General features: G+C 38.0%; 1 protein-coding gene across 2 annotated transcripts; it reads left to right on the plus strand.

Moving 5' to 3' along the window:
• Positions 1-779: 779 nt before the first annotated feature.
• Positions 780-17,536, plus strand: SCAND3 (SCAN domain containing 3). 2 transcript variants are annotated; one of them, XM_055262830.2, is made up of 5 exons: positions 780-817; positions 1,177-2,476; positions 9,386-9,533; positions 12,790-14,282; positions 15,341-17,536. In XM_055262830.2, the coding sequence occupies exons 2-5, from the start codon at positions 2,057-2,059 to the stop codon at positions 17,255-17,257; spliced, it is 3,978 nt and encodes a 1,325-aa protein (XP_055118805.2). In that variant the 5' UTR covers positions 780-817; positions 1,177-2,056; the 3' UTR covers positions 17,258-17,536. The 2 variants fall into 2 exon arrangements, with proteins under 2 accessions (XP_055118805.2, XP_063489327.1); XM_063633257.1 differs by lacking the exon at positions 780-817 and having other exon boundaries at positions 1,167-2,476.
• The last annotated feature ends 10,236 nt before the right edge of the window (positions 17,537-27,772 follow it).

Below are 27,772 nucleotides of genomic sequence, written 5' to 3' on the forward strand. Positions count from 1 at the left end.
ATGTTGGCTTGGCAGTTTCTGGGGGAGGATTTAAATTTAAAACAAACAAAAAAAGCCCAGTAACTTGGTGAATTGTAGTCTAGTATGATTTAAGTTTTGTAAATTATAATGAATTATAATTGTGACTCAGTTATATTTGTACATAATAATATTGTACTCAATTTTATATATACATTTTAAAAATAGGTTGGAGGTACATACAACAAACTCTTGGCATCAATTTTTCTGAGGAATGGAACTGAGGATGAAGAAACTTCACTTTTTGCCATGTTGACTTTTTAAATATTTGACTTTTTTATAAGTGTCTATCACTGTTGTAGTAATTAACAAATGCAAATCTACAAAACAAAACAAAAAAAGAGTAAGGCTCGTCAGTAGAGGAATTAGAAGTCATGTTTACTCCATGTTAACTGCCTACTGTGCTCAGCATGGCAGAGATCACTGCCTTGCAGAATGAGAAAAAGGTAGTAGAATCCCTGACTGCAAAGGATAGTTAGGGGGGAAACACAAAAGATAAGTTCAGCACGTTAAAAGTGGCTGGGAATATGATCCTTTCAGGGTTGGATGACACAGGCACACAGACAAAAATTTTATACACCATGTTACTCAAGACCATTCACGGACTCTAAGCGTAAGATTTCTTTTTTATTTAGAGATTTCTGAAAGAAATGTTCTGATTATTCAAAGCCTCTCTACTCAGAAATGCCAAAATACGAGAAATCAACATGAGGACCACAGCAGAAGGAAACAGAGAATGGAGAAGGGAACCAGGCAGCAATTCAACAAATATTCCTTGGGCATCTCTGCGCTACCAGAGGTATGGAGGATCCCAGTGACTGCTTGAAGGGAATGTTCTGGTTACTCCACTCCAGTGATTCTCTAGGCGCTGATCAGCCGTCCAGATTTTGTTAGATTTCTGGGACCAGTTTCCCACAGTTGTTTAGTCACGGCTCTGTGCTCCGGGACTAAACAACTGAGGCTCATTCTCGGTAGTCTTGGTTTTCTAATCCGTAAAATGGAAACAATGGACTAACTCTTACATTTCTTTTTAAGTCTGATTTAGGGTGAAAGGGAAAGGTGAAAGTGGCCCCAAATTAACGAGGAAAGGCGGGGGAGGAGCCTACAGATTCGCTGACGTGGTAGTCCTTAGGGATGCTCCTCTCCGTTTTGTTTCAGGTTGCTGCGGTGAGCACCGCGGGTCTGAGTGCTAGCGGTGGTTTATCATGGTGACAGGAAAACACAGACCAGCAGCCTCTACTCCAACACTACTCACGCTGTGAAACTCTTTTCACCGGGATGCCAGATAACTAGGTAATTCCGGAGTTAATTCTCCGTAGTTTCCAGAGTACTTGCCTCCCTAGAATTACTGGTACCGTAGGTGTTTGCACAACCAGTGAGAAGACTGCACCACCTGGAATCCTAGAGCGGACCGGAAGTGAGCGTGGCTCACCGGGCCCGGCCGGAACCTACGGGCACAGCTGCGGGTGTGTCTGCGGAACTGCCACCTGAGCCGTAGAGTGTTTCCCTCGACCCACTAGTCTGGGTTCGACAGGGTCTGAGCTCCTCAGAGGTGGGAGCTGCGGCCGAGGGAAGGGTGCATGTGCGCGGCGACAATCGGGCCTCTTCCCCAGGCAGCTTGTGAGCCCCTCTCCCTCTCCGCCCTCGCCCAGGCTGCTCCGATCTTCGTTTCCTTGCCTAGGCTCATACACCCAGGCTTTATTTAGGGCCAAAGTATCCTTCATAACCTCAGTTTTCTGTCTCGCAAGTATCTTGCCGCTCACTTTGTGACCCTGAAGCTTTAGTGAGTCGCTCTGTGCTCACTATTTCTGGTCTTTTCAGAGGATGGCTTCACTTTCAATGGAATTGCCCCAGTAACTTGCCCTGTGTTGTCACGTAAACAAGTCCTTTTAAACGGAGTCTGTAGTTGTCCTGTGTTGAGTGTTTTCTTATATAAAAAACTTTCCTGACCAAGAACAAAAAAGGAGCTCAAGTAAAATCACCCATTTGCCTAGACCCCAACTGGAGAGAGCCTTTCCCTGAGCTGTCTAAGCTCGGGATGGAAGCAGTCTCTAGGGTCTTCCCAGCCTTGGCTGGCCAGGCTCCAGAAGAACAAGGGGAGATTATCAAAGTAAAGGTTAAGGAAGAAGACCATACTTGGGATCAGGAATCAGCCCTATCCAGGAATTTGTCTTATACCAGGGAACTCTCTCGTCAGCGCTTCAGGCAGTTCTGCTATCAGGAGACACCTGGGCCCAGGGAGGCTCTCAGTCAACTGCGGGAACTTTGCCGTCAGTGGCTGAACCCAGAGGTACATACCAAGGAGCAGATCCTGGAATTGTTGGTGCTGGAGCAGTTCCTGACCATCCTGCCTGAGGAGCTCCAGTCTTGGGTGCGGGAGCATAATCCTGAGAGTGGAGAAGAGGTGGTGACTTTGCTGGAAGATTTGGAGAGGGAGCTTGATGAACCTAGACAGCAGGTGAGAAATTGGAGGTGCCATCTTCTGTGGATGGATCCAGAATGGAGTAATGGGAGTAATTTCGCACTGGCGGTTGCAAACCCTGGTTTGGGGCATTATTTCTTATTTGATCACTGGTGTAGTTGAATAGATGCGTGCATATGAGATAACAGTCTTTGTGTATGATACAAATAATTAAATGATTTAACCAAATGGAAAAGCTTGATCTATTTTTTACCAGTAGAAAATATATTTTATGTAGTGACTATGAGATTAAAGAAATATACAATAGTAAATTTTTTTAAAAAAATTACTGTCTTTTGACGCTATCTAGGCTCTGTCACTAATTAGCTGTGTAACCTTGGGCGTATTACACCTTCTCTGGGACATTAATGTCTTCATCTGTACAATGGAAATACTAATTGCATGATTTCCTTGGTTCTTTTCAGTATCTAGAGTTGGTATGTAAAATGTTTTGAGCTCAAAATTATTTTTAGAAGAATTTTAAAAGCTTTTTGCCATTACAGTGGAGTTGTTTCTAAAGGAGTATATTTGCCTTCTTTGACAGTAATTTTAGAACATGATGGATATTGCCAGACATTCTTATATTTTTTAGTGATACTATTCATACATTTATCTGAACTCTTTCAGAATATGAACCCTTTATGTATACAGTGTGATCTGTTAAAAACGCATGTTTCTGGGATGCAAAATCTTTTAAAATGAGGTCAGTATGCCGGAAGTGAGTCAGTATAATGCTGAAATTATGTAGGCTCATGTATGAGTTTTCCCAGCAAGTTGATGTTTGGGGCCACCAGGTGGGAATAGCTGAATTCAGAGTATCTGATTTAGCTGAGCACAGCAAGTCCTGAATACATACAGTACTGTACATAACTCCCGTTTGCCCCCACATCCTTCCTCTGGCTGTCTTGGAAGCGCTTATTTACATTGTTCCCTCCCATCTTTGTGTATTTTTTGCTAAACTTTTTTGTATTCCAGAAAAGGAGCAAGCAGAGGTTTTGTAAGTGCCATGGAAGTGTGCTTGTGATAAAATTTCTGCTAGTGAGTATAAAGGAAGAAAAGCTTTAACAATTGAGGACAAGTTTGAAACTATACAGTGTTTTGAAAGAAAAGAAACTGTGAGATTGGTCATGCGACTGGCATAAAGGAGTAAATGTATGTACAATTAGAGACAATGATGGGGAAAATAAAAGAAAATTATCTAGCTGGAACAACTGCCAGTGTTAGGAAATCTACTGGAACAAGGCATAAGGAAATGGAGGAAGTGGAGCATTTGTTTAGTGTGTGGATTGAATTCCAGACAAGGAAGCAATCCAATGCAGTCTTTCTCAGAGTTAAAGAAAATACCTTCACAATGTATGGAGACATTAAGAAAAAAAGATGAAAGTCCCGCAGAAGTGCCTTCATTTAGTGGAAGTAGTGGCTGGTTTAGTGGCTTCAGGAACTACTGTACTTTCCACAGTGTTAAAGTGTCTGTGCAGACAAAGTAAGTGCAGATGAAGAAGCTGCAAAGACATTTTCCCCAGCATTAAGAAATTAGATTGATAAGGAAGGCCATTCCCTGGCTCAGATTTTTAGTTTTTATGAAGCCAGTCCCTATTGGAAGCAGATGCCCTCAAGGGGATATGTGGAGAATTTGGGTGCATGGATCCACAATGGAGTAAGCAGGACTGGAAGTACTCTAGAAACACACTGTGGGGTTTAAGGCTGCAAAGGATCAACTGATGGTGATGCTGGGTGCAAATGCCAGTGGAATTTTAAAGCTAAAGCCTGTGGTTATCATTCTGCCAATCTATAAGCTTTAAAATGAATTGTAAAGACTAGCCTTGGTGCCTACTATAGGTCTAGCAAGAGAGACTGGATGACAGGGCAGACATTTTCTGATCTTTTGGGTGATTTTTTTTTGTAAATTAAAAAAAAAAGCATTGCAAGAGAAAAAAAATTGTCTTTTAAAATTCTTATAATTCTCAGTGATACACCAAGCCACCTTCCAGTAGTCACTGAGCTTTCCTCAAATATCACAGTTCTCATTTTACCTCTCAATACAACTTCTTTACTGCAGCCCCTTGATCATGGTGTGATTGCAATCTTTAAAGCTTATTCTTTAAAGCAAACATTCAAGATATTGATTGCCTATACAGGGGGTGAGAGTGCCCTAACATTTTTTGAATTCTGTAAATGATTCAACATTAAACTTATTATTGATATTATTGTAGAGGCCTGGAATGATTTCACAAAAGCCTGTTTGCATGGGGTGTGATATACAATTCTCCCTGATTTAATTTATGATTCCAAAGCCTTTGAGCCTTCAGAAGAGCTCCCCAAAACCAACCCAAGCTGTATTGCTCTTGCAAAGGGGGTTGGATTTGAAGAAATTGCTTGTGAGGATAATGCGGAGCTGCTGTAATCTTGACACCCAGGATCTTTCTACAGAAGAGTTGCAAGTTAGTTGCTGAGGCACAAATGGAAGGTGTGGAGGAAGAAGAACATGCAGTTCCGCAAGCTACAAGCCGCCTCCCAAGAGCTTTTCACTTCTCAGTTATCTTCTGCTTCAAGTATGATAGAGAAGCAGTTGGAGTGGATAAAAGGTAGTGACTACAATGCAGAATGCAGCATGATTTCACTTCATGACATAAAGTCCTATTTGGACCCATATAAAACAGCTTCTTTATGAAAGAAGGAAAGTGTTAAAACAGCAAACACTGGGTATCTTTTTATAAGCCGGTGTCAAATAAATAAAAACAAGATGATGAACCGGAACCCACATCATGTTTCTTGTAGTATCACTATATCCAAGGGTGGAAGGATATAACATCAAATGTTTAAGCCTCTTCACTTGGACTTTTGATGATTATGTCTTTCCACCTTTGAATTTTTGTTGTTGTTGTTGTTTGTTTGTTTGTTTGTTTTGAGACAGAGTCTTGCTCTGTCCCCCGGGCTGCAGTGCAGTGGCCCGATCTCGGCTCACTGCAAGCTCTGCCTCCGGGGTTCAACCATTCTCCTGCCTCAGCCTCCCGAGTAGCTGGGACTACAGGTGCCCGCCACCATGCCTGGCTAATTTTTGTATTTTTAGTAGAGACGAGCTTTCATCCTGTTAGCCAGGATGGTCTCAATCTCCTGACCTCATGATCCACCCACCTCGGCCTCCCAAAGTGCTGGGATTACAGGCGTAAGCCACCGTGCCCGGCCCACCTGTGAATTTTTGATGATTATATCCTTCCAACCTTGCCTCGCCCTTTCCTCACACTTGTTTCTAACAAGATAACATCACCTTTCTAAGGTAAAATCCTATACTTAAAGTAAGATTTATTAATGTCTTATATTTTTACTAGAGTTGTTATAGTGTTTATTTTATTTTATTTTATTTTTATTTTTTGAGACGGAGTGTCACTCTGTCCCCAGGCAGGAGTGCAGTGGCGGGATCTTGGCTCACTGCAGCCTCTGCCTCCCTGGTTCAAGCGATTCCCCTGCCTCAGCTTCCTAAGTAGCTAGGATTTACAGGCACGTGCCACCACGCCCAGCTAATTTTTGTATTTTTAGTAGAGACATGGCTTCACCATGTTGGCCAGGATGGTCTCGATCTCTTGACCTTGTGATCCGCCTGCCTCAGCCTCCCAAAGTGCTGGGAGTACAGGCATGAGCCACCACACGCCGGCTGGGAGTTGTTACTGTTTCAATAGTGCTCTGGTGACAAAGTTGTGTAGGTGTTAAAATAGTCCACCCTTTAACCATATTTTCCCCATAAATCTTGTCACTTTTCTGCAGTTTTACAGAAAGCATGTTTTTTAAAAATACATTCATATATTACGTTGCAGCACAAATGCCTATATAAGCAGTTTCTCACGTCTAGTCAGCACACCCTTTTCCCTTTGCTTTAAATAACAAATACTGTGGGGTTTTTTTCCCCTTAAGATATGCCTGTTACTTTAGAATAGGGGTATCCAATCTTTTGGCTTCCCTGGGCCACATTGGAAGAATAATTGTCTTGGGCGACACTAAAATACACTAACACTAACGATTGCTGATGAGCTTAAAAAAAAATCACAAAACAATCTTACAATGTTTTAAGAAAGTTTACAAAATTGTGTTGGGCCACATTCAGAACCGTCCTGGGCTGCATGTGGCCCGCAGGCTGCAGGGTGGACAAGCTTGCTTTAAAATTTCCCCTTCTAGCTTTGTTGAAAAATGTAACTTCTGGTAGGACTTGGTGTTTGGTCAGTTCCTTGGGTATTGTTCAGGTTATACGCTGATCATGTTTGATAGTTTTTTTTAATGTGGTCAGAGTTATAAATATCTCTTAGTCTTGTTGGATATCAAGTTTGTATAAATGTTTCTCATTTTTCTTGTTTTTGTGTGATTTCCCCCACAGGGGAAATACCACTGTGGCAGACACTTTTAGCTGCCAACCCAGTGTCTATTCTACCCTTCTTTCTTCCCGACAAAATGTTGGTTTTGTTCATACTGGCAGTATATCTAATTAAATTCTTTTCCAGGCATCCTTGTTCTAGAGTTAACTATGCAGCAGAATTCTGGCCAGGGAGAAATAAGCATATTTTGGGGAGGAGGTTCCTGGGGAAGCTTTTATTTTCCTGATAAAATAGGGGAGATGAGTTTAGTTTCACCTTTTCCCACTTCCAGTCTTGAACATTAATGTGATATCTGGCCATCTTGTGACCATTAAGTGATGGTAAGCATGAGGCCAAATGCTAGTGTTAAAAGTGACAGAGCAGAAATATGAAGACAGCTAGGGCCCCTGACAAAACTGTTAGATAAATGAGTTGGTGCCAGCAACTACCTTCTTCTAGACTTCTTGTTATGTAACAAAAATAAACCCCTATTTGTTTGTGCCACTATAAGTTAGGTGTTCTAACTTATTGGAAATATGTGTATTTCTAATGAACACAGCAATATTTACTCTTACCATATTACAACCAAAAGTTTCTTTCCAGCATTTTTATTTATTTATTTATTTATTTATTTGAGATGGAATCTCACTCTGTCACCCAGGCTGGAGTGCAGTGGCACGATCTTGGCTCACTGCAACCTCCGCCTCCCAGGCTCAAGCAATCCACCCTCCTCAGCCTCCTGAGTAGCTGGGACCACAGGTATGTGCTACCACTCCTGGCTAATTTTTTGTATTTTGGGCAGTGATGAGGTTTCACTATGTTGCCCAGGCTGGTCTCAAACTCCTGAGCTCAAGCAATCCTCCCACATTGGCCTCCCAAAGTGCTGAAATTATAGGTGTCAGCTACTGTATGCAACCTCTTTCCAGTATTAAAAAAAAAAATCAAACCCAGGAATTGAATACTGAAAGACTAATGACTGTTGTGACCAGTTTGAAGTAACTTCAGTTTTGTAATTTATTACCGTCCCCCAAGGTACTCTTCAAACTTCTGTGGTAGAGGCAGAAGTGGAGTTCCTCCCAGTTCTAAGACCAGGCCCACCCATTTTGGTCTAGTCCAGCTGGTGGAAAAGTAGAGGAATCAAGAGGCTAGACTTGTGTTTGTGCTTAGAGGGTGTGGGGGGGTGGGGGAGAGTCAGTGAATAATTCAGCACAATGAACCATATCCGTATTTTGTTTCTTAGTTGCTCCAAAAGCTGGGATTGTGTGTACTAACATTACAGAATTGATACATTGTTTAATTATAAACAGCAGGTGGCCCTCTTTCACAGATTCTGTTTCTGGCAGTTATGCCAAGATTGAGACGAATTGAAATTCATGCTATTATATTATACAAAGCAATTTACATAAGATACCTTATTAAGCTCAGAGAAGGGAAAAACATACCAAAGGGAACTGGCTTAACCATTTTATGAATTTTGAGAAAATTGATTTTTTCAAATGTGCTTTGCACAGTTTAAGAATTTTTTTTTTTTTTAAGACGGAGTCTCACTTTGTCGTGCAGTGGCATGATCTTGACTCACTGCAACCTCTGCCTCCTGAGTTCAAGTGATCCTCCTGCCTCAGCCTCCTAAGTAGCTGGGACTACAGGTGTGCACCACCACACCTGGCTAATTTTTGTGTTTTTAGTAGAGATGGGGTTTCACTATGTTGGCTAAGCTGGTCCCGAACTCCTGACCTCAGATGATCCATCCACCTCGGCCTCCTATTTATTAGTCCCAAAATGCTAGGATTACAGGTGTGAGCCACCATGCCCTGCAAGAATAAATTTATAATGTGGTATCCAAGTTGGAGAAAAGGAGCATGACACAGAATCTTAAATCCCAACATGATATTCTAATAATATGTAGGCTTTCATCTCCTCCTATGTCATTGGATATTCCCTTTTAGAATATTCTGGTTTATGTGCAATTTTGGGATTCACTATCCATGGACATTTTCCAACTTGATGTAGCAGGATGAGTGTAACCATTAATAACTCTGTAATCCTTTAACAATTTGAACGTTTTCTTAGGCCTGGTGAATCTGCATTATTAATAGTAGAGACAGGATTTCGCCATGTTGACCAGGCTGGTCTCAAACTCCTGACCTCAGGTGATCCACCTGCCTTGGCCTCCCAAAGTGCTGGGATTACAGGCATGAGCCACTGTGCCCGGCCCAGTATTTACTTTTAATTAACCACACTGAAACTCATTTACAATTTTTTTCAGTCATCACAGTTTAGGAGATATTTCTTTAACATGCTTTCATTGTTATTCCCAGAAACAGAAACCAAAGGGATGTGTTTTAACTCCTGTGCTATAGAGATATCAGTTTCTGTTGTATGGCTCTGGCTTTATTAGTCCCAGCATTTTTCATTTCTCTTCATGTTTTATCTTGTGCTTAAGAATTCAGTAAAGACTGATTTTTTTTCTTCTTACATTCTATTTTAGTGGAAGAATACAAGTTTAGCTATGACAAACCACAATTATTTATATTGTTTACCAAATGCACTTATTTGTCCACAGGTCTCACAGGGCACATATGGGCAGGAAGTTTCTATAGAAGAAATGACCCCTCTGGATTCTGCAAAGGAGTCTTTAGGCACCCAGCTTCAGTCTATAGAAGATAGAATGGAATGTGAATCTCCAGAGCTACACCCACTTCAAGATAATGGTGAGAATAATTTAGTTCTAAGAAAGAAGGTGAGACTTGGAAGAGTAAAGGGTCTAGTATTGAAAATTATCAAACCTCATTCCATTTCAGCTTCTACTGAATGTATTAATAGTTGAAGGAAAAGTCAACCAGTATAGTGTAATGTTATTAAGGGAGTTGAATTAAAACAGTCAGGTAATAATGTCAAAAATACTTGAACATAAGATTTTTCATGGATACTTTGTAATGAAGTTAGTAAGTGCCTGTGGATAAATCAGATACCTCTGTATGTAAATACTGAGCACTTGTCAGTGTAGTCATGGGTCCCATTGCTGTAGCCTCTGATTACAGTTTTTGTCACATAATGACTGTGTATACTATTTGGAAATTCTACCTTAGAATATGGAATTTCTGAAGTCTATGTTTATTAGTGTTCTAAGGTCTGTTATTAGTGTTCTAAGTCTATGTGTAGAGGCGGAGTCTGGCCTGGTTCTGGAACAGCTATCTTTTCCATTTAAAAAGGATTAGGTAAACTGGATACAATGTTTTTCTCCTCTTACAGCCCTAACAGTTTTCTTAGACATTAATATTGATTCTACAAACTTCTGGGGCTCATATTTTCCTGATTCTCTTGACATTGCCCTGTATTTCTTCTTCTAATTCATTCTTGTTTGTTTTCCTTCTCTGCTTCTAGTTCTATAGCATGGCACAAAATGGATCAGCATGGAAAGAAATGCTATCCATACGATGGTCTTTTTCAGTCACATTTTGAGATAGCACTTACCATTATTGTTATTTTATTATAAAGTTAATTAACAATTTTCTATTGAACACTCGATGTAGTAACGTGTTAGATAATGTGAAAGATTTAGAGAAATAAGTGATCTCTGTTTCTTTAGAAACTTACAGTCTTGTTGCATCCACCTATCAAACAGTTAAAGAAGAAAGTGCTATAGTGCTAACTTGTGTTGTAAATAGATTATGATTTTCAGGAAAGGAAAACTCACAGTGAGTTTAAACTCAATGATCAAAGAAGCCTTACGGGAACAATTGAGAGTTAAATGAGGCCAAACCACACAGTAACATATCATTAATTTTAACCTAGTTTTAGAAAATATAAACATTTTAGATGATTTAAATTTACTAGTTCACTACTGCTACAGAACCAAACTGGGGTTCACTTGCCTGGCACACGAAAGCCAAACATCCACATCAGCGGGAGAAAGGAGGGCATTTATTTGCAGAATGTCAAGCAAGGAGAATTGGGCCCCTCAAAATTAAGACCCAGTCTCCCCGATGGTTTGCAAGTAAAGGTTTTTTAAAAGAAAGGAGTCAGAGGTTACAAGCAAGGTCATAAATCAATACGTGGACACTGTACATTTGTTTGACCTAAAAAGGTAGGATGGACATCTCAAAGAAGGGGCTTACAGGTCATAGGTAGATTCAAAGATTTTCTGATTTGCAATTGGTTAAGGAGGCAAAGCTTTGTCTAAAAATTTGGGATCAGCAGAAAAGAAGGTTAGTTCTGGCTTGTGGGTGTGACTTCTTCCAGGCTGCACAGGAAGAACTTTAGAACAAAGCAGCAGTTGGAGTTTAGTCCTCAGTTCCCCATTATCTGAGGTCTTCAGACCAGTGGATCCATTTGGTGGAGGTATGGGTTTCTGAAAAACAACTTAGGGATATATGTTAAGATGCTATCTTTAGCTAATATAGGGAACATCTCATGACTAACTTTTTTGGATGTTGTTTTAAGGTATTACCTTCTTGTTTATCAAGTTGCTCATTTACTTCTTAGAGATAGTTAGATGCCTGGAATTTCCCTTGAAGGAACTCAAGATTTTCTGTTATTACCATGCTTGGGGTTAAGGGTGGCTGACAGGCCCCTAAGAGGGGTCCCTGCTCTGTCTCACTATTTGGTATGCAAATTGATAGTATAAATGATGTTGACTTGAGTGAAAGTATTTTTCTAAGCAACTATAAAACTATCTAGAGATGTTGTGCTAATTCTAAATTATTTGTTTTTATTTTTTCCAAAATAGTTTTTTTCTTAACGCTTAGCCAAATTTGAAGTATTCTTAGTGTTTCTGTTATTATGAGTATTCTAGAAATTTCTTTTAATAAGCTTTATTAAGTCAGAAATTTTTCACGGATTTTGACTCATCCACTACTCTTATTAAAATTAGTAATGAAGCTATTTGTATTAAGTTTGTAGTTAATAGCCCTGAAAGGGAGCTGATATGAATATATTAGGTTGGAACTTACTCCTCAAATGTTGATATAATAGCTACTCTTATTAAAATTAGTAATGAAGCTATTTGTATTGAGTTTGTAGTTAATAGCCCTGAAAGGGAGCTGATATGAATATATTAGGTTGGAACTTACTCCTCAAATGTTGATATAATAGCTAACCTGACTGAATAAAAGAGAAAATGTGTAGTGTGGAGATTTTTAAAAAAATCTATTATTGTCTTGCTGAGCTTCCTCCAAAAAAAAAAGTCTGGGCCCGGGCACGGTGGCTCACGCCTGTAATCCCAGCACTTTAGGAGGCCAAGGCGGGTGGATCACGAGGTCAGGAGATCGAGACCATCTTGGCTAACATGGTGAAACCCCGTCTCTACTAAAAATACAAAAAAAAAAAAAAAAAAAGTCTTTGCATAGTAAACAAACAAATAAACGTGAATTTGCATCCTATTTTACATAAAACAGTGCTTCAATCCTGAAAACTGCTCTGGAAAGTCATGTCCTGGCTTTCTACTCTTTATTGTATGAAACTTTTTGTTACTGGCTGGAGTTTCATTTATGCTCTTCATTCCACTAAGGTTGGATTCCTTAATCAAAATGGTATCCCCCGGTCTGGTGCAGTAACTCACGCCTGTAATCCCAGCACTTTGGGAGGCTGAGGCTGGCAGGCAGATTGCTTGAGACCAGGAGTTCAAGACCAGTCTGGCCAACATGGTGAAACCCCATCTCTACTAAAAATAAAAACATTAGTCAAGTGTCATGGTGTGCACCTGTAGTCCCAGCTACTTGAGAGGCTGAGATAGCAGAATTGATTGAATCTAGGGGGCAGAAGTTGCAGTGAGCTGAGATTGTGCCACTGCACTCTAGCATGGGCAACAGAGTGAGACTCTGTCTCAGAAAAGAAAGAAAATGGTATCCCCTTTTGTGTGTCCATATTCCCTGCTTCTACCTCAAGCACTACTGGCTCCTTTGGCAATATATGTATTTTAAATTATATTCCTGAATATTCTAATTGATTTTTTTCCGTTGTTTTTAGGGTCATTTTTGTGGTTTTCCATGATGTCTCAAAGCATGGGTGATGATAACCTCAGTAGCTTAGATACTAATGAAGCAGAAATTGAACCAGAAAACATGAGAAAAAAGTTCTTCAGAAGCTTAGCAATGTTACTGGAAAACAAAAGTAATAATACTAAGATATTTTCTAAAGCAAAGTACTGTCAGTTGATAAAGGAAGTGAAAGAAGCTAAAGCTAAGGCGAAAAAGGAATCAGTTGACTACCGTCGCTTGGCTAGATTTGATGTTATCCTTGTACAAGGAAATGAGAAGCTAATTGAGGCTGTAAATGGGGAAACAGAAAAAATACGGTATTACTTACACAGTGAGGACTTATTTGACATTCTGCATAATACACATCTCAGCATTGGACATGGTGGACGTACTCGCATGGAGAAAGAGTTACAAGCGAAATACAAGAACATCACAAAAGAAGTTATAATGCTGTATCTGACCCTCTGTAAACCATGCCAACAGAAAAATTCAAAACTCAAGAAAGTTCTAACATCAAAACCAATTAAGGAAGTTAGTTCAAGATGCCAAGTAGATCTTATAGACATGCAGTTGAATCCTGATGGGGAGTATAAATTTATTATGCATTATCAAGATCTCCGTACAAAGTTAAGTTTTTTGCGGTCATTAAAGTCTAAAAGGCCTACGGAAGTTGCACATGCTCTTTTAGATATATTTACAATTATTGGAGCACCCAGTGTCCTACAATCTGACAATGGAAGGGAATTTTCAAGCCAGGTTGTCAGTGAACTCAGTAATATTTGGCCAGAATTGAAAATTGTCCATGGGAAGTCTCAGACCTGCCAAAGCCAGAGTTCTGCAGAACAAACTGAGGATATCCGAAAGAGGATTTTCTCCTGGATGCAAACTAACAACTCATCACACTGGGCTGAGTTTTTGTGGTTCATCCAGATGTCCCAAAATCAGCCCTATCACAGAAGCATGCAACAGACTCCATGTGAAAGTGCATTTAGCTCTGAAGCTAAACTGGGCTTGTCCCATTCTCAGTTAACTGAAGAACTTGTTGCCAGCTTGCATACAGAAAATGAATTAGATCAAGTTGACAAAGAGTTAGAAAATACTTTAAGGGCCCAGTATGAAGAAAACATTGAGACTGGAACAGATAGTAGTGATATTGAAGAGAATCTTTCTGTCACTCCTAAGGTGGCTGAAAAAAGCCCTCCTGAGAGCAGACTAAGATTTTTATCCTGTGTAGTTTGTGAAAAAGAATGCACAGGTGTTAATAGTTGTATATCATGTGATGGAAATATCCATGCAATTTGTGGAGTGCCCTCTCAACATGGGACTGAGGGCTGTGGTCGGCAAATAACTTGTAGCCTTTGCTGTGAAACCAGCACAATGAAAAGGAAACATGATGAGATTCAAAGAAGTTTGCCTGCTCAACCTTCCAAAATGCTAAAGCCATCAGGGACACCATTTTCACCAGACAAAGCAGGAGATTGGGTAAGATTGAATATCTGCCATAGATGAAAGCAGGGGAAGAATCTCATTACACTTTACTGTGAATAAGTGTTGTGTTACAAGGTATATGAAAGCACATTTTTATTACCTTGGATATATTTTCCCCAAAGAAGGCCTAATTACTTTTAATGCTTCCTCTCTTTTTTTCCAAGTTGGAAGTTGTAAAGTTGTAACCTTGAATGCTGCCTTTTTTATTATTCTGGGGGTGATGAACAGTATCTCTTTTACTCCTTTTTGATGTCACACATTTTTTGGGGGAATGAGAAAGCTAATATTGAGGGAATAAGTAGTGTGTATGCTGGTATGTTTCTACAGAGAATGAATTTGGTAACAGATGAATTTAGTGTTTCTCTGTTTCAATCATGTGAGTTTGGGTTGGGGGTAAGCTAAGAAAGGACATGTCAAGTGAAGTATTTGTAGGGGTAGAGGATGATAAATTTGCTTGGAAGATATGGGTTTGTGTTGGGAAAGACTTCAGTTTGGGAATTTAAATGGAAAGCATGAAATAGAACCAAAAAAAATTTAAAATCAGTAGGCTTTATGAGGTGGGGTTAATGTTTTGAAATATGGAGGTTACTCATGACTTAAACTAGTGGTACTCAAAGTATGATCAGTAGACCAGTACTGGTATAAAAATTCTAGTCCATAAGGAAATAAGTATAAAAATTAAGCATAAGTATTTAGAAACCTTTATAACAATTGACATTACTGCAACATCCAAGCACATGATTAATGGACTCATCTTACTGAATAGAATATAGACCAATTTAGATATTGTTAAACTCTCAAGGTGAGTCACTTGTGGTGGCAGTTACACATAGGTCCCCATTACAACCTGTGATACTTTATGCTTCGTTTATCAGCCATAACCCAAAGATGTATAAAACTCTGAGAAAATATAGGCATTTATTTATTTTTATAACTTAACTTTAAAATAATTTTTTATTTTAATCAAGTCTAGTTTTTAACTTGTGGTTTAACATTGTTAGCTAAAGGAAGAAAGTAAAATTCATATTATTTACTTTTATTCCTAATTTCAGATGGCGAAACAAGCTTCACTGGACTTTTTTGTCAAGAAAAGACATGCCTTTTCTGAACACGGTAGTAGTAATAAAAGAAATGTTAACAATAGAAGTTATCCTGAAGAAGGGAGAACCAAAAGAGTTCATGCTAGTTTCACTCGGAAATATGATCCTTCATATATTGAGTTTGGTTTTGTAGCTGTAATTGATGGTGAAGTACTAAAACCACAGTGTATTATTTGTGGAGATGTACTGGCTAATGAAGCAATGAAACCATCAAAGCTTAAGCGACATTTATATTCAAAACATAAAGAAATAAGTTCACAACCAAAAGAATTCTTTGAAAGAAAAAGTAGTGAATTGAAAAGCCAACCAAAGCAGGTGTTCAACGTTTCTCATATAAACATTAGTGCTTTGAGGGCTTCGTATAAAGTAGCACTTCCGGTTGCTAAGTCTAAAACACCATACACAATTGCTGAGACACTGGTGAAAGACTGCATCAAAGAAGTTTGCTTGGAAATGTTGGGTGAATCTGCAGCAAAGAAGGTAGCTCAGGTACCACTTTCCAATGACACCATAGCTCGACGTATTCAGGAACTGGCTAATGATATGGAAGATCAACTCATAGAACAAATAAAACTAGCAAAGTATTTTTCATTGCAACTTGATGAATGCAGAGATATTGCTAACATGATAATTCTTTTAGTGTATGTGAGGTTTGAACATGATGATGATATAAAGGAAGAGTTCTTTTTTTCAGCGTCTTTGCCTACAAACACAACTAGCTCAGAATTATATGAAGCTGTGAAGAATTATATTGTTAACAAATGTGGTTTGGAATTTAAATTTTGTGTAGGAGTATGTTCTGATGGTGCAGCTTCAATGACAGGAAAACATTCTGAAGTGGTAACCCAGATTAAGGAACTTGCACCAGAATGTAAAACAACACATTGCTTCATTCATCGAGAAAGTCTTGCTATGAAAAAAATATCAGCTGAACTAAATAGTGTACTGAATGATATAGTAAAAATTGTGAATTATATAAAATCTAATGCATTGAATTCAAGATTATTCTCTTTATTATGTGATAATATGGAAGCTGATCATAAGCAACTGTTACTGCATGCTGAGATACGGTGGTTGTCACGGGGAAAAGTTCTGTCAAGAATGTTTGAAATACGAAATGAACTCTTAGTGTTTCTGCAAGGCAAGAAACCCATTTGGTCCCAACTTTTTAAAGATGTGAATTGGACAGCCAGACTTGCTTATTTGTCTGATATCTTCAGTATTTTTAATGATCTTAATGCTTCTATGCAAGGGAAGAATGCAACTTATTTTTCAATGGCAGATAAAGTTGAAGTACAAAAACAGAAGTTAGAAGCTTGGAAAAACAGAATTTCTACAGATTGTTATGACATGTTTCATAATTTAACAACAATTATCAATGAAGGAGGTAATGATCTTGATATTGCACATCTGCGAAAAGTTATCAGTGAACATCTTACAAATTTGTTAGAATGTTTTGAATTTTATTTTCCATCAAAAGAAGATCCACGCATAGGAAATTTGTGGATCCAAAATCCATTTCTTTCATCAAAAGATAACTTAAATTTAACTGTAACTCTACAGGATAAGTTGTTGAAGCTGGCTACCAATGAAGGATTGAAAATCAGTTTTGAAAATACAGCATCACTTCCTTCATTTTGGATAAAAGCTAAAAGTGAATATCCTGAGCTTGCCGAGATTGCTTTAAAATCGCTTCTTCTTTTCCCCTCAACATACCTCTGTGAGACCGGATTCTCTACTTTAAGTGTTATTAAAACAAAACATAGAAACAGTTTAAATATACATTATCCCCTGAGGGTAGCATTGTCATCAATCCAACCTAGATTAGACAAATTAACAAGCAAGAAGCAAGCTCACTTATCACATTAAAAGCTTTAAATATTGATAGGTATTTGTTCAAAGTATGCATATAAGCATTGAGTGTGAGGAATTTGCTATTTCACTTTAAACTTTGTCAAGTTACAGTTATGGAAGTATGAAAAGTTATGAGTGAAACAGCAATTTTCTATATAAATTGCCTATATGTATATTTTCAATTAAGAATGTGTACAGCTTTTATAATTCTTTAATTTTTCCTGTTATATTTGTCATATTTATTAAAATATAATTTTAAATCTGTTGATTCTACTATTAAAACATTTGATCTTATATTTTGTGTCTTATTGTATTTCATTAGCATGTTAAGATTGTAGGACAACTTCAGGATGGGAGATGGTTTCTTTGAAATAGACTAGGCCAGTGAAGGGAAGTGAATTCAAGGGGGTAGGCTTAGAATTCGAATGCAGGGGACAGGTCAGTAGCATATGAAGTTTGTTAAGCTGATCCAGAGTGGTTAGGTTGGAAGTTGATGTTAAGTTTGTTTTGTAGGTTCATGTTTAGACAAAGTGTGTGAGTGGGATGGAAGGAAACACTTATTTTGTAATGGTGTTATGGCCTTAGATTCATATTGATAAATTCTGATTTATTTTTATTTATTTTTATTTTTTTTTGAGGCAGGGTCTTGCTGTGTTGCCCAGGCTGGAGGGCATTGGTGCAATCTCTGCTCACTGCAACCTCCACCTCCCGGGTTCAAGTGATGCTCTTGCCTCAGTCTTCCAAGTAGTTGGGATTACAGGCACCCACCACCATGCCTGGCTAATTTTTGTATTTATAGTAGAGACGGGGTTTCACCATGTTGGCCACGCTGGTCTCGAACTCCTGACCTCAGATGACCCTCCCACCTTGGCCTCCCAAAGTGCTGGGATTACAGGCGTGACCCGCTGCACCCGGCCAATAAATTCTGATTTCATAAGGATGGGCGATTGGGCCATGCTGACAAGTTTATGTTAGGAGGTTTCTAGATTTTGCTAGAGCTGATTGCCTTTAAGGTGCTCTGGGACAAAGTCAGAAATTATTGGCACCTCGATTAGATTTAACAACTTCTATTTTGTTTGGAGATGATTCAGAAAAATGCCACAAATATCTGCTCTTGTGTCTGAACTCATTTAGAATGATCGAAAGCAAATTAGTCAGATAAAACAGGTTCTTTAGCATAAAAACATGACAGAATCCATGAAGAAAATATCTTTTCCTAGACAGGGTAGCAATTTACAGTAAGTGCTTCATTTCAAATAAATGTAATATTCAAAGTTAAGGAAAGGAAGGCTATTTAGTGATTCAGAATGTTACTAATAATTTAACCTTTTGGTAATGAAAGTTTCAATAATCCTCCAAACCTTTGAAAATAGACGAAAGGTTCATATTTAGTCCTGAAACCTTGATTGGATTATGTTTTATTGTGTGTTTGTTTTAATATAATCTTACAGCTTTTCAAAAACAAAAAACCTTATAATGGTGGATAGATTTAGAAGATAGTGGTTTAATTTCTCCCACTGACAAATTATATGCCCTCTTTCCTATCTGACCATATTTTGGAACTAAGGGATTTTAAAATGTTTTACCATTTGTTTTATTGATTGAATAAAGTATTGTGTTTCCCATTTTTAATTTCAAAAGGCAACGTGGTGATTTTATATTTATTTCTATAAAAACTTAAAGTAGTCTGGAAGAAATTAAGAGGGAATTAAGAGTACATATTACAAGAGAACTAAATTCCCTTACTTTCTCTCTAAGAAATATAAAGTATTGGATGTCTGAGATTGGTACAAAGCCTTCACTTTCTCTCTAAGAAATATAAAGTCTTGGGTGTCTGAGATTGGTACAAAGCCTTCTAATATACTTGAACACCTATTATTATTTTTTTCTGCAAATGATTCAGTGCCAGGAGGCTAACTTGCTTTACCTTTTTTTTAAGACACAGGAATATTTGTCTTTCCTCCCTTACCTCCCTGTTTTATTGTATCAAAGTAAATTTTTTTAGGGCAACAGCTTTATTGAGATTTTTATTGAGATCATGAAATCTTACTGCCTATTCTTAACATGAATTTGATGACTAGTGATTCTGTAGATAACCTGATTTTCTCTTCCTATTTTCTGCTTGTTTTGCAGCAAGTTCACATGTCTATAAACGTGGTATATGAATACACTGCAAAGGTATCTTTATTTGTGTATACTTATGACTACTCTATGCAGTAATGTTTATTTCCATCTATCATGTATATATGTGCTGGTTTTAAAAAATTGTATTTATATATAACAGGAGGTTGTGTTGGGCTTTTCCTATTACTCAAAGAACAGCAACTAGGGAGGAGTCAAAGATGGGTGAAGGAGATGCTAAGTACTTCACTTTTTAAAGAAATCTGACAATGACTAGAATCAGAAAACCCCACCACCCACTGCCTCCATGCACAAACCCAGACTTAACTTGGATGATTAAGAAGTGGTAGAACTAGCTCCCAAAATCGTGCTTTCTGCCAAGGGAATCACTGGTAGTGATTGAAGATGCCTTCAGGAAGGAGAGACTTGTATTTTATTTCCAGATTGGGTGTTAATTTAGGCAGCAAACTTGTTCATCTGCTTTCTGCCTACTTGATCAGGAAAATAAAAGGGAAGGTAGGGTGGGGAGGGGAGGTGATTAGACTTGCAGTAGTTCAGTCTGTAGTCTCACAATTTGGGGTGGCAAAGATATGCAAGTTTCCTGTGGGTCAGGTGACACCAAGGAATGTAATTAATTCTGACCTCTCGGCTAGTGTCACATTCAGGAAAACTGTCCTTCAGCCTGGAGAACTCTCCAAAAAGCCTGTGGGCATTTATAGCTATTGACAGATGAAGGAGGTAAAAGCCATTAAGTTACCTATCTATTTATATATTTGTGGGTAAGTCCCCCACAGATATCTTGGAGAATTCTCACATGGTCTCCATGAAAGAACAAGAAAGCTTGAATTCTGGGCCTTGGAGGCAAATTACAAATTTACGCTTGGTGCCCGTGTGTGTGTGCGCGTGCACATATTTTGAAGTCTTTGGTCTAGCCCTGGTTTGCGGAAGCAGGATACAAGAGGGAATTGCACCTAAAGGGCCTGATAGCCTTTGCAACTTTACACCCAGATTCCTCTATATTGCCCCAGCCACCTGGGTGAATGACCACTTCTTCAGCTCTGCTGGTGAGAAACTTGAGAAAGAACCAAAGTGAGGGGAAACCCAGGGTGGGGCTTTTATGGCAGAGGAAGGAGGGTAGAGATTACTTGAGTGATCTCAGTGGTACAGTCAAACTCTGGGCTTTTGGAGTTTGGCTGTTCTGGTTTGGCTGGCTGCTTAGATATTTCAAAGACAAAAGAATCTTGAGTCAGGTTCTAAAAGGATCCCTGTTAGAAAGTGTCCCTTCTCTGATGTATGGCTGTGTACTTTCTGCAGTGAATCTCTCCTGAACAACTCCCAGAATGTCTTTGCCAGTGTTCACCAAGATAGAAAGATTGCAAAAGTTTCAAACATTATACAATTAGAAATTATTATGATAAAGAATAAGACATGTATTTACTGGTTCAAAGAACATACTATGTGCTTTGTATTCTGACATATGTGTGTTAAATCGAATTTATGATCAATTTGTTATTATGATTGAGAGAGTTATAGGAGTTATAGTCGTTTTCATAATCAAACCTTTGGCTCATTAAAATTATATAAAGGGGAAAAGCCTGAGGTTGTTATGGATTGAATGACTTTTTTTCTTTCTTTTTTTTTTTTTTTGAGATGGAGTCTCACTCTGTTACCCAGGCTGGAGTGCAATGGCACGATCTCAGCTCACTGCAACCTCTACCTCCCAGGTTCAAGCGATTCTTTTGCCTCAGCCTCCGGAGTAGTTGGGACTACAGGCATGCACCACCACACAGGCTAATTTTTGTATTTTTAGTAGAGACAGGGCTTCACCATATTGGCCAGGTTGGTCTCAAACTCCTGACCTGGTGATCCGCCTGCCTCAGCCTCCCAAAGTGTTGGGGTTACAGACGTGAGCCACCATGCCTGGCTGGATTGCATGACTTTTAAGAGTTTATGCTGAAAGAATGCTGTGCTTTATTTTAGGATTTAAATGCAAATGAATTTGTGGCTGAAATCTCTTTTGCATTTTGGGAGAGCAAATTTTTCAAATTGCCATTTTCTTCTTCCACTTGAAAGCAAAAAAACCTTCTTTCAGTTGAAAATTAGCAAAATAGGCACTTCAAAAAAGAAAAAGTCTGTATGCCCAACAGACATATAAAAATATATTTGAAACCAGGTTGGGTGTGGCGGCTCATGCCTATAATCCCAGCACTTTGGGAAGCCGAGGAGGGTGGATCACCTGAGGTCAGGAGTTTGAGACCAGCCTGGCCAACGTGGCGAAACCCCATCTCTACTAAAAATACAAAAATTAGCTGTGCGTGGTGGCACACGCCTGTAGTCCCAGCTGAGGCTGAGGCAGGAGAATCACTTGAACCCAGGAGGTGGAGGTTGCAGTGATGCTGGGCAACAGAGTAAGACTCCATCTCAAAAAATAAAAAGATATTCAAAATAATTTGTAATCACAGAAATACATATTTAAATTACAATTACACTCACCAGACTGGCCCAAATTAAAAGTATCAAGTGTTGGTAAGAATGTGAATCAAACTCAAGCTCTTACACTCTGAATTTTATGTACATGTTGGTACAAGCATTTTAGGAAACAATATGACATTATCAAGTAAAGTTGAAGATGTGCATGCCCTACAATCTTTCAAATCCACTCTTATTTACATACATCGTGAGGAGCCATGTCTTTGAGTGTTTATAACATCAATATAAAACCCATATTGGGAACAACCCAAATGTTCATTCACAGGACAGTTGTAATATATTTATTCAACAACTAAAATTTGTACTATATTCAACAACTAGAATATAGTAGTAAAAATGAATGCTTACTGAGAATTTTGGGGGGTAATGAAATGGACTATAGCTTGATTAAGTAGTGGGTATATATATATGTAAATGCATATATGTCAAAAGTCATCAAAGTATATAAAATGGGTGCATTTATTCTATGTAAATTATACCTCAATAAAGTCAACTTTAAAAATAAATGACCTACATTTACATGCATCAACGTGGATTAAATTTAACAATACAATATTGGAAAAGAAAACCAAGTTGCAGAAGAATACACAAATATTGTACCATTTATATTAAAAAATCTTTATAAAAATTTTATATATGTGAAGAAACTAAACAGCATAAATTAGAGATGCTACGTGGTAAAACTATAAAGCAAGAGAAAGCCCACAAAATACAAAAAGAGAATTTTGGATAGGGATTATCTCTCTTGGGTGACAGAAGAAGGGAGGGATTGTGATTTTGGCAGAGCCACCAAGGTCATATTGTTTCTTAACATGGGTTGGGGGAACGAGGATGTTCAGCTTATTATTTTTTGTAAATGGCTTATAAATATGTTATAAATATTATTTTATATGTTTTTGAAGTTTAAAATATAAAGGAATTAGTTAAATATATATCTGACAAAATTATGCTGAAAGCAGAATAGAAAGAATAAAAAATAATGAAAGAAGTGAAGTTATCAAGGAGAAACCAAAGTGTTCCAGTATCTGCTCCTAAGGAGAGAACAGGGAGAAGTAATTGTCAAGATAAAGGATAAGAATATTCTAGAATTGATCAAAGTAGTTTAAACCATAAACACATATTTTATGTCACAAGATAAAGTGGTCTGAACATTATTTCAATGGCCCAGAAATGTATGTCAGCAGGGACAGAGTGTTTTTGTCCTGTTTTCTCTTCCTTCCTCCATCTGTTGGCCTTTGCCCTCAGGTTCATCATCAGAGGTCACAAGCGGGCTTTGTCACCCTCAGTGTTAGCTACTCACAAAAAAGTAATTAAGAATAGGAGTGTTATGAGGCAAAAGAGCTTTTTCTTGGAACTCTCTTCCATCAATAAGGAAAGTCTTTTTTAAAAATCTCTAGCAGATTCCCCCTTCAACTAAGTAGCCATAATTGTCTCACATAATTTACCCTACACATCTTTACTTAAGGGGAATAAGATTGCCATAAAAAATACCTTAGCAAAATCATGATTCACCCCCAATGCCAGGGTACTTTACTATGCAGTAGGAATCCTGTTTCCAAGAAGAGTAGAAAATAGCTCTCGGGTTGGCAACCCTCAGTGTCTGTCAACATTGATAAATACAAGGGCAAACGTTTTCTGGACACTTGCTGGACAGAGTGAATTTTTACAGCCTTTCAGGAGGATGATTTAGAAATAAGTATAGAAAAGTTTTAAAACAGTTGACCAACTATAATTGTTAGAATTATATAATATATATACAAATCTAATTATGAGATTAAAACATTAGGATAGTTTATATTAGTCTAAGACAGAGAAGGAAAGCATCTACACAGGCCAACTTTAGAGGAACTGCTTACTCAAGTAGTGTTTCTTTCATATATTTAAATACTAAGCAATCCTAATAATAAAGATTTAGATGCATTTTCTTCCATGAGAAGCTGGTCAAAATATTGTGCTGACTGGGAAAAGGAGATTATAAAACAGTTTACACAGTACAATCTTAATTTGGAAATTGTATTCTATGTGTATTAAGAATATCTGAAAAGTTATTTCCCAAAAATGTCAACAGTGCAAATCAAGACTGAGATAGCAGAGTTTGCAAAATCATTAAGTGATGGATGGGTCTAATGAATATACATTTATAGGCTTAAAATACTCTAATTGAGCCAGGTGCTGTGGCTCACACCTGTAATCCCAGAACTTTGGGAGGCTGAGGCGGGCAGATCACGAGGTCAGGAAATCGAGACCATCCTGGTGAAACCTCATCTCTACTAAAAACACAAAATTTAGCTGGTGTGGTGTTGTATGCCTGTAGTCCCAGCTACTCAGGAGGCTGAGGCAGGACAATTGCTTGAACCTGGGGGGCAGAGGCTGCTGTGAGTCCAGATCACACCACTGCACTCCAGCCTGGGCAACAGAGCAAGACTCTGTCTCAAAAAAAAAAAAAAAAAAAACTGTAATTCAACTTTGATTAAAATAAAATTTACTTTTAAAACTATAATTACAATGAGTTTAAAAATCTTGAAAGATGATTGTTGACTCAAGTACTTTTGAAAAAACAGTCACTACTCTTTGTTATAAAGAAAGGGGAGAAGTTGGGGAAATATTTATATCCTAATTGTCACAAAAGTATAGTGCATTTACCAGGTGAGGTTCCAGTCATACTTAAGTTTTATATATATAGTCCTCATGAAATTTAATTTCTGGCTAATTTATTTGCTGAGATGACCAAGAAGTTTTTATGTAAAATTTAAAGATTTTAATATTAATTGCCTTCAATATTTGTTAGTAAAATGTTTTATCACAGGAAACTGTGTTTGTTAAGGATACATGTTAAAGAATTTGGAGATTTTTCCTTAAAGTTATAAATTATGCTTTTTTCATGAATTTCGATGCTAATCCTGGTTAACTAACCCTCTACGAACTTACTGATAGTAGTATAATTAATTCTACTGTATACAAAACCAAAAATTATCTTGTAGGTTAGGAAAAGTATACTGTCTAAACCCTTGACATAAATACATGTCTTTCATTTTTTAAAGGAGAAGAAGATTTTCTTTATGTTGAAAGAGAATAAGCTGAAACAAGTGTCACAGAGATGAAAATCTACTTCACAAAGAAAATATCTGTAATTATATGTATAAGTGGTCTCTTTTAAAAAGCTTCAAAATATCTGCTTTTTTAACATGGATACTTCCATCATACCAGCATAAGAATTTTGCCTCGTCCTTATGATGGCCTATATTTTACCTCAGTGCAGTTATAGTTGCTATTTCACTGATTTGGGATCAGAGAACAAGGGAGGAATTGATAGACAAAAGAAGGTAATCTTGGCTGGGCACATATAGAAAAAAGAGGAGGATGCTCATGCCTGTAATCCCAGCACTTTGGGAGGCTGAGGCAGGTGGATCACGAGGTCAAGAGTTCAAGACCAGCCTGGCCAAGATGGTGAAACCCTGTCTCTACTAAAAATACAAAAGTTAGCCAGGCGTGTTTGGTGGGTGCCTATAATCCTAGCTACTTGGGAGGTTGAGGGAGAGGACTGGAATTGCTTGAACCTGGGAGGCGGAGGTTGCAGTGAGCTGAGGTCGCACCATTGCACTCCAGCCTGGGGGACAGAGCAACAGAGCGACTCCATCTCAAAAAAAAAAAAAAAAAAAAAAAAAGAAGAAGAAGAAGAAGAAGGAAACCTTTCTCTGACTTGATGAGTTTGGAGCGTTTGCTGGGAAATTCAGGTCTCCAAACAGAGTCTACATCATGAGTTTGGAGCTAGGGGGAAAATTTTTGGTTAGCATGAAACTGAATTAAATAATCTAAGATAGAATGTATGAAGTGATAGGAGAAATATTCTAGGACCAAACACTTGATAACACCACATATAATGTTCAGAAAGAAAAAGAAGACTCAAAAAAAAAAAAAAGATACCGAGAAGAAAATGGTAAGAAGTCAGAAGACAGCTGGGAAGTAATAATTTAATGGTAGCCATGAAATGAGAGATATGCATGTGAGTAATTGTCAACCATATAAAATCCTTGATAAGATAAAGTCTTGGTAAGATGGGTCTAAAGTGAACTTGGACAGCCGCTCAGCAATTCTCCTGCCCTTCTCCTGGGAACCCTTATCTCCTACGTACCCCACTCACATCCTCTTGGATACTTTGGCAAGTACCTTGATCTTACACAAATCCACTGACCTGACCAGAATTGATTGTTTCATGTTGCACAGCTGATATAAGCTAGGCTTGTGATGGACTTTCAAGGATTTTGGATGTGAGAGCAAATAAAAGGATCAGGATACATTCTGTGTCTTGGCTTAAGTCAAGATGTAAAGCTTGAGAGTTTCTTTTTCATGTTAAGACAGCGATTCTGTAGAGAGTACGGAATAGAGATAATTCAAGAGACGGAGTAAAGCCAACTTGCAGAAGGACGTAGATATAATAGAAAGCCCTTGACATCACTAGAGTTCCAGGTTTCAATTGATTCAATTGATTCACCAAGAATCAGCTATATTCTTGTTCTTTCCAAAGTTCAATTATTTGAATTTTCCTTGGATTCTATCAATAGGACCTAGTAAATTCTCCTTTTTGCTTAAGCTAGTTTAGGATTTGTGCCATTTGACACCATAAGTTTTAATTAATACAGTTTATTAATTTGGTAAAAACAGAGGTCATTGATTACTCTGTTCAATTCAAAGTGGTTTCAGTGGAGTAGTAGAAATGAAAACATTACAGTGAGTTGAATTACTAAGAAGAAAGAGGTAACAGCTAGTGTAGACAGATTTTAGCTTTGTTCATTTCCTTAATAAATATTTATTGAGGGCTTACTATATGACTTTACCAGGGATAAAGATGAATCAAAAGATGAGTATGATATAGTCCTCTATTCAAGAAACTCTCAGCCTTTTGAAGGAAGCTGATAAGAAGGTATTTTCAATGCAGTGTATAAGAGTATGGCTCAGAGAGGAAGGGGAGAGAGAGAGAATGACAGGAAGAGACTGGAGACAGAAACAGGGATTACTGATGGATTTAGACTTCAAGGAGGCAAGTAAAAATAGAGTTAAAATTACAAGTGGACAGATTTACTTAGATGATGAAAAAGGACCTTCTTTTGAAAAAGGAAGTCTGAGTCTAAGATGGCATAAAAAAAAAAAAAGGAAAAAAGAAAAAGGAGGGAAGCAAGGATACTTGGAATCCACTGAGGATCACTTTAGAGACTATATTCTCTGCAAAAGTTGCTGTGGTAATTAATCCTACTTTTCTGTCTTATGAAATGGCTGTTCCTCTTCCTAAATAGACTGTCCTTATTCCTGTGAGCACTTCTACCCAGGTAGCTTGCCTCCTTATGTGCAAAGGGAAGGAGAGAGCAGAAAACAAATACTTCCTAATATTCCAATACTGAAAACCAGGAATAACTTTTTCATATTCACATGACAGTATATTGTCAGTAAGAGCAGGATCTCATACTTTCCTTTACACCATCTATCACATTAGCAGCAATACCATTCAGTAAGCACTCAACAAAAATTTAATCTAGTGATACCCCGTGGATTAAAAAAAATTTAAGTAATACTGGTGGAATGAATGCCCCTTCTCAGAAATCCTTGTCTTTGCTGCCAACTTCCTATCCAGATGGTAGAGCTCAATTATCTGTGTGGAAATGGGTAGAGACCAGGGAATGGGGTGACGAGGGTCACAAATACACTGTTTCAATAGGATCATGATTCTCAAAGGGTGATCCCAGATCAGTAGCACTTGGAAATTTGTTACAGATACAAATTCTTGGGCCCCACCCCAGGACCTAATGAATCAGAAACTGCAACATTTGTTTTTAAAAGCTCTCCAGGTAATTCTGCAGCATACTGCCTTGTCTGTTCTGGCTGGTATAACAAAATATCTTTGGGTAATTTATGAACAACAGGAAT

Source organism: Symphalangus syndactylus, chromosome 23, assembly GCF_028878055.3.
Source record: "Symphalangus syndactylus isolate Jambi chromosome 23, NHGRI_mSymSyn1-v2.1_pri, whole genome shotgun sequence".
Classification (NCBI taxonomy): Eukaryota; Metazoa; Chordata; class Mammalia; order Primates; family Hylobatidae; genus Symphalangus; species Symphalangus syndactylus.

Excerpts from the sequence above, each read along its gene's own strand:
- SCAND3 (XM_055262830.2), top strand. The coding sequence starts at position 2,057 with ATGGAAGCAGTCTCTAGGGTCTTCCCAGCCTTGGCTGGCCAGGCTCCA. Across the intron at positions 9,534-12,789 it reads ACACCCACTTCAAGATAATG|GGTCATTTTTGTGGTTTTCC; the intron begins GTGAGAATAATT and ends CGTTGTTTTTAG. Across the intron at positions 14,283-15,340 it reads CAGACAAAGCAGGAGATTGG|ATGGCGAAACAAGCTTCACT; the intron begins GTAAGATTGAAT and ends TCCTAATTTCAG.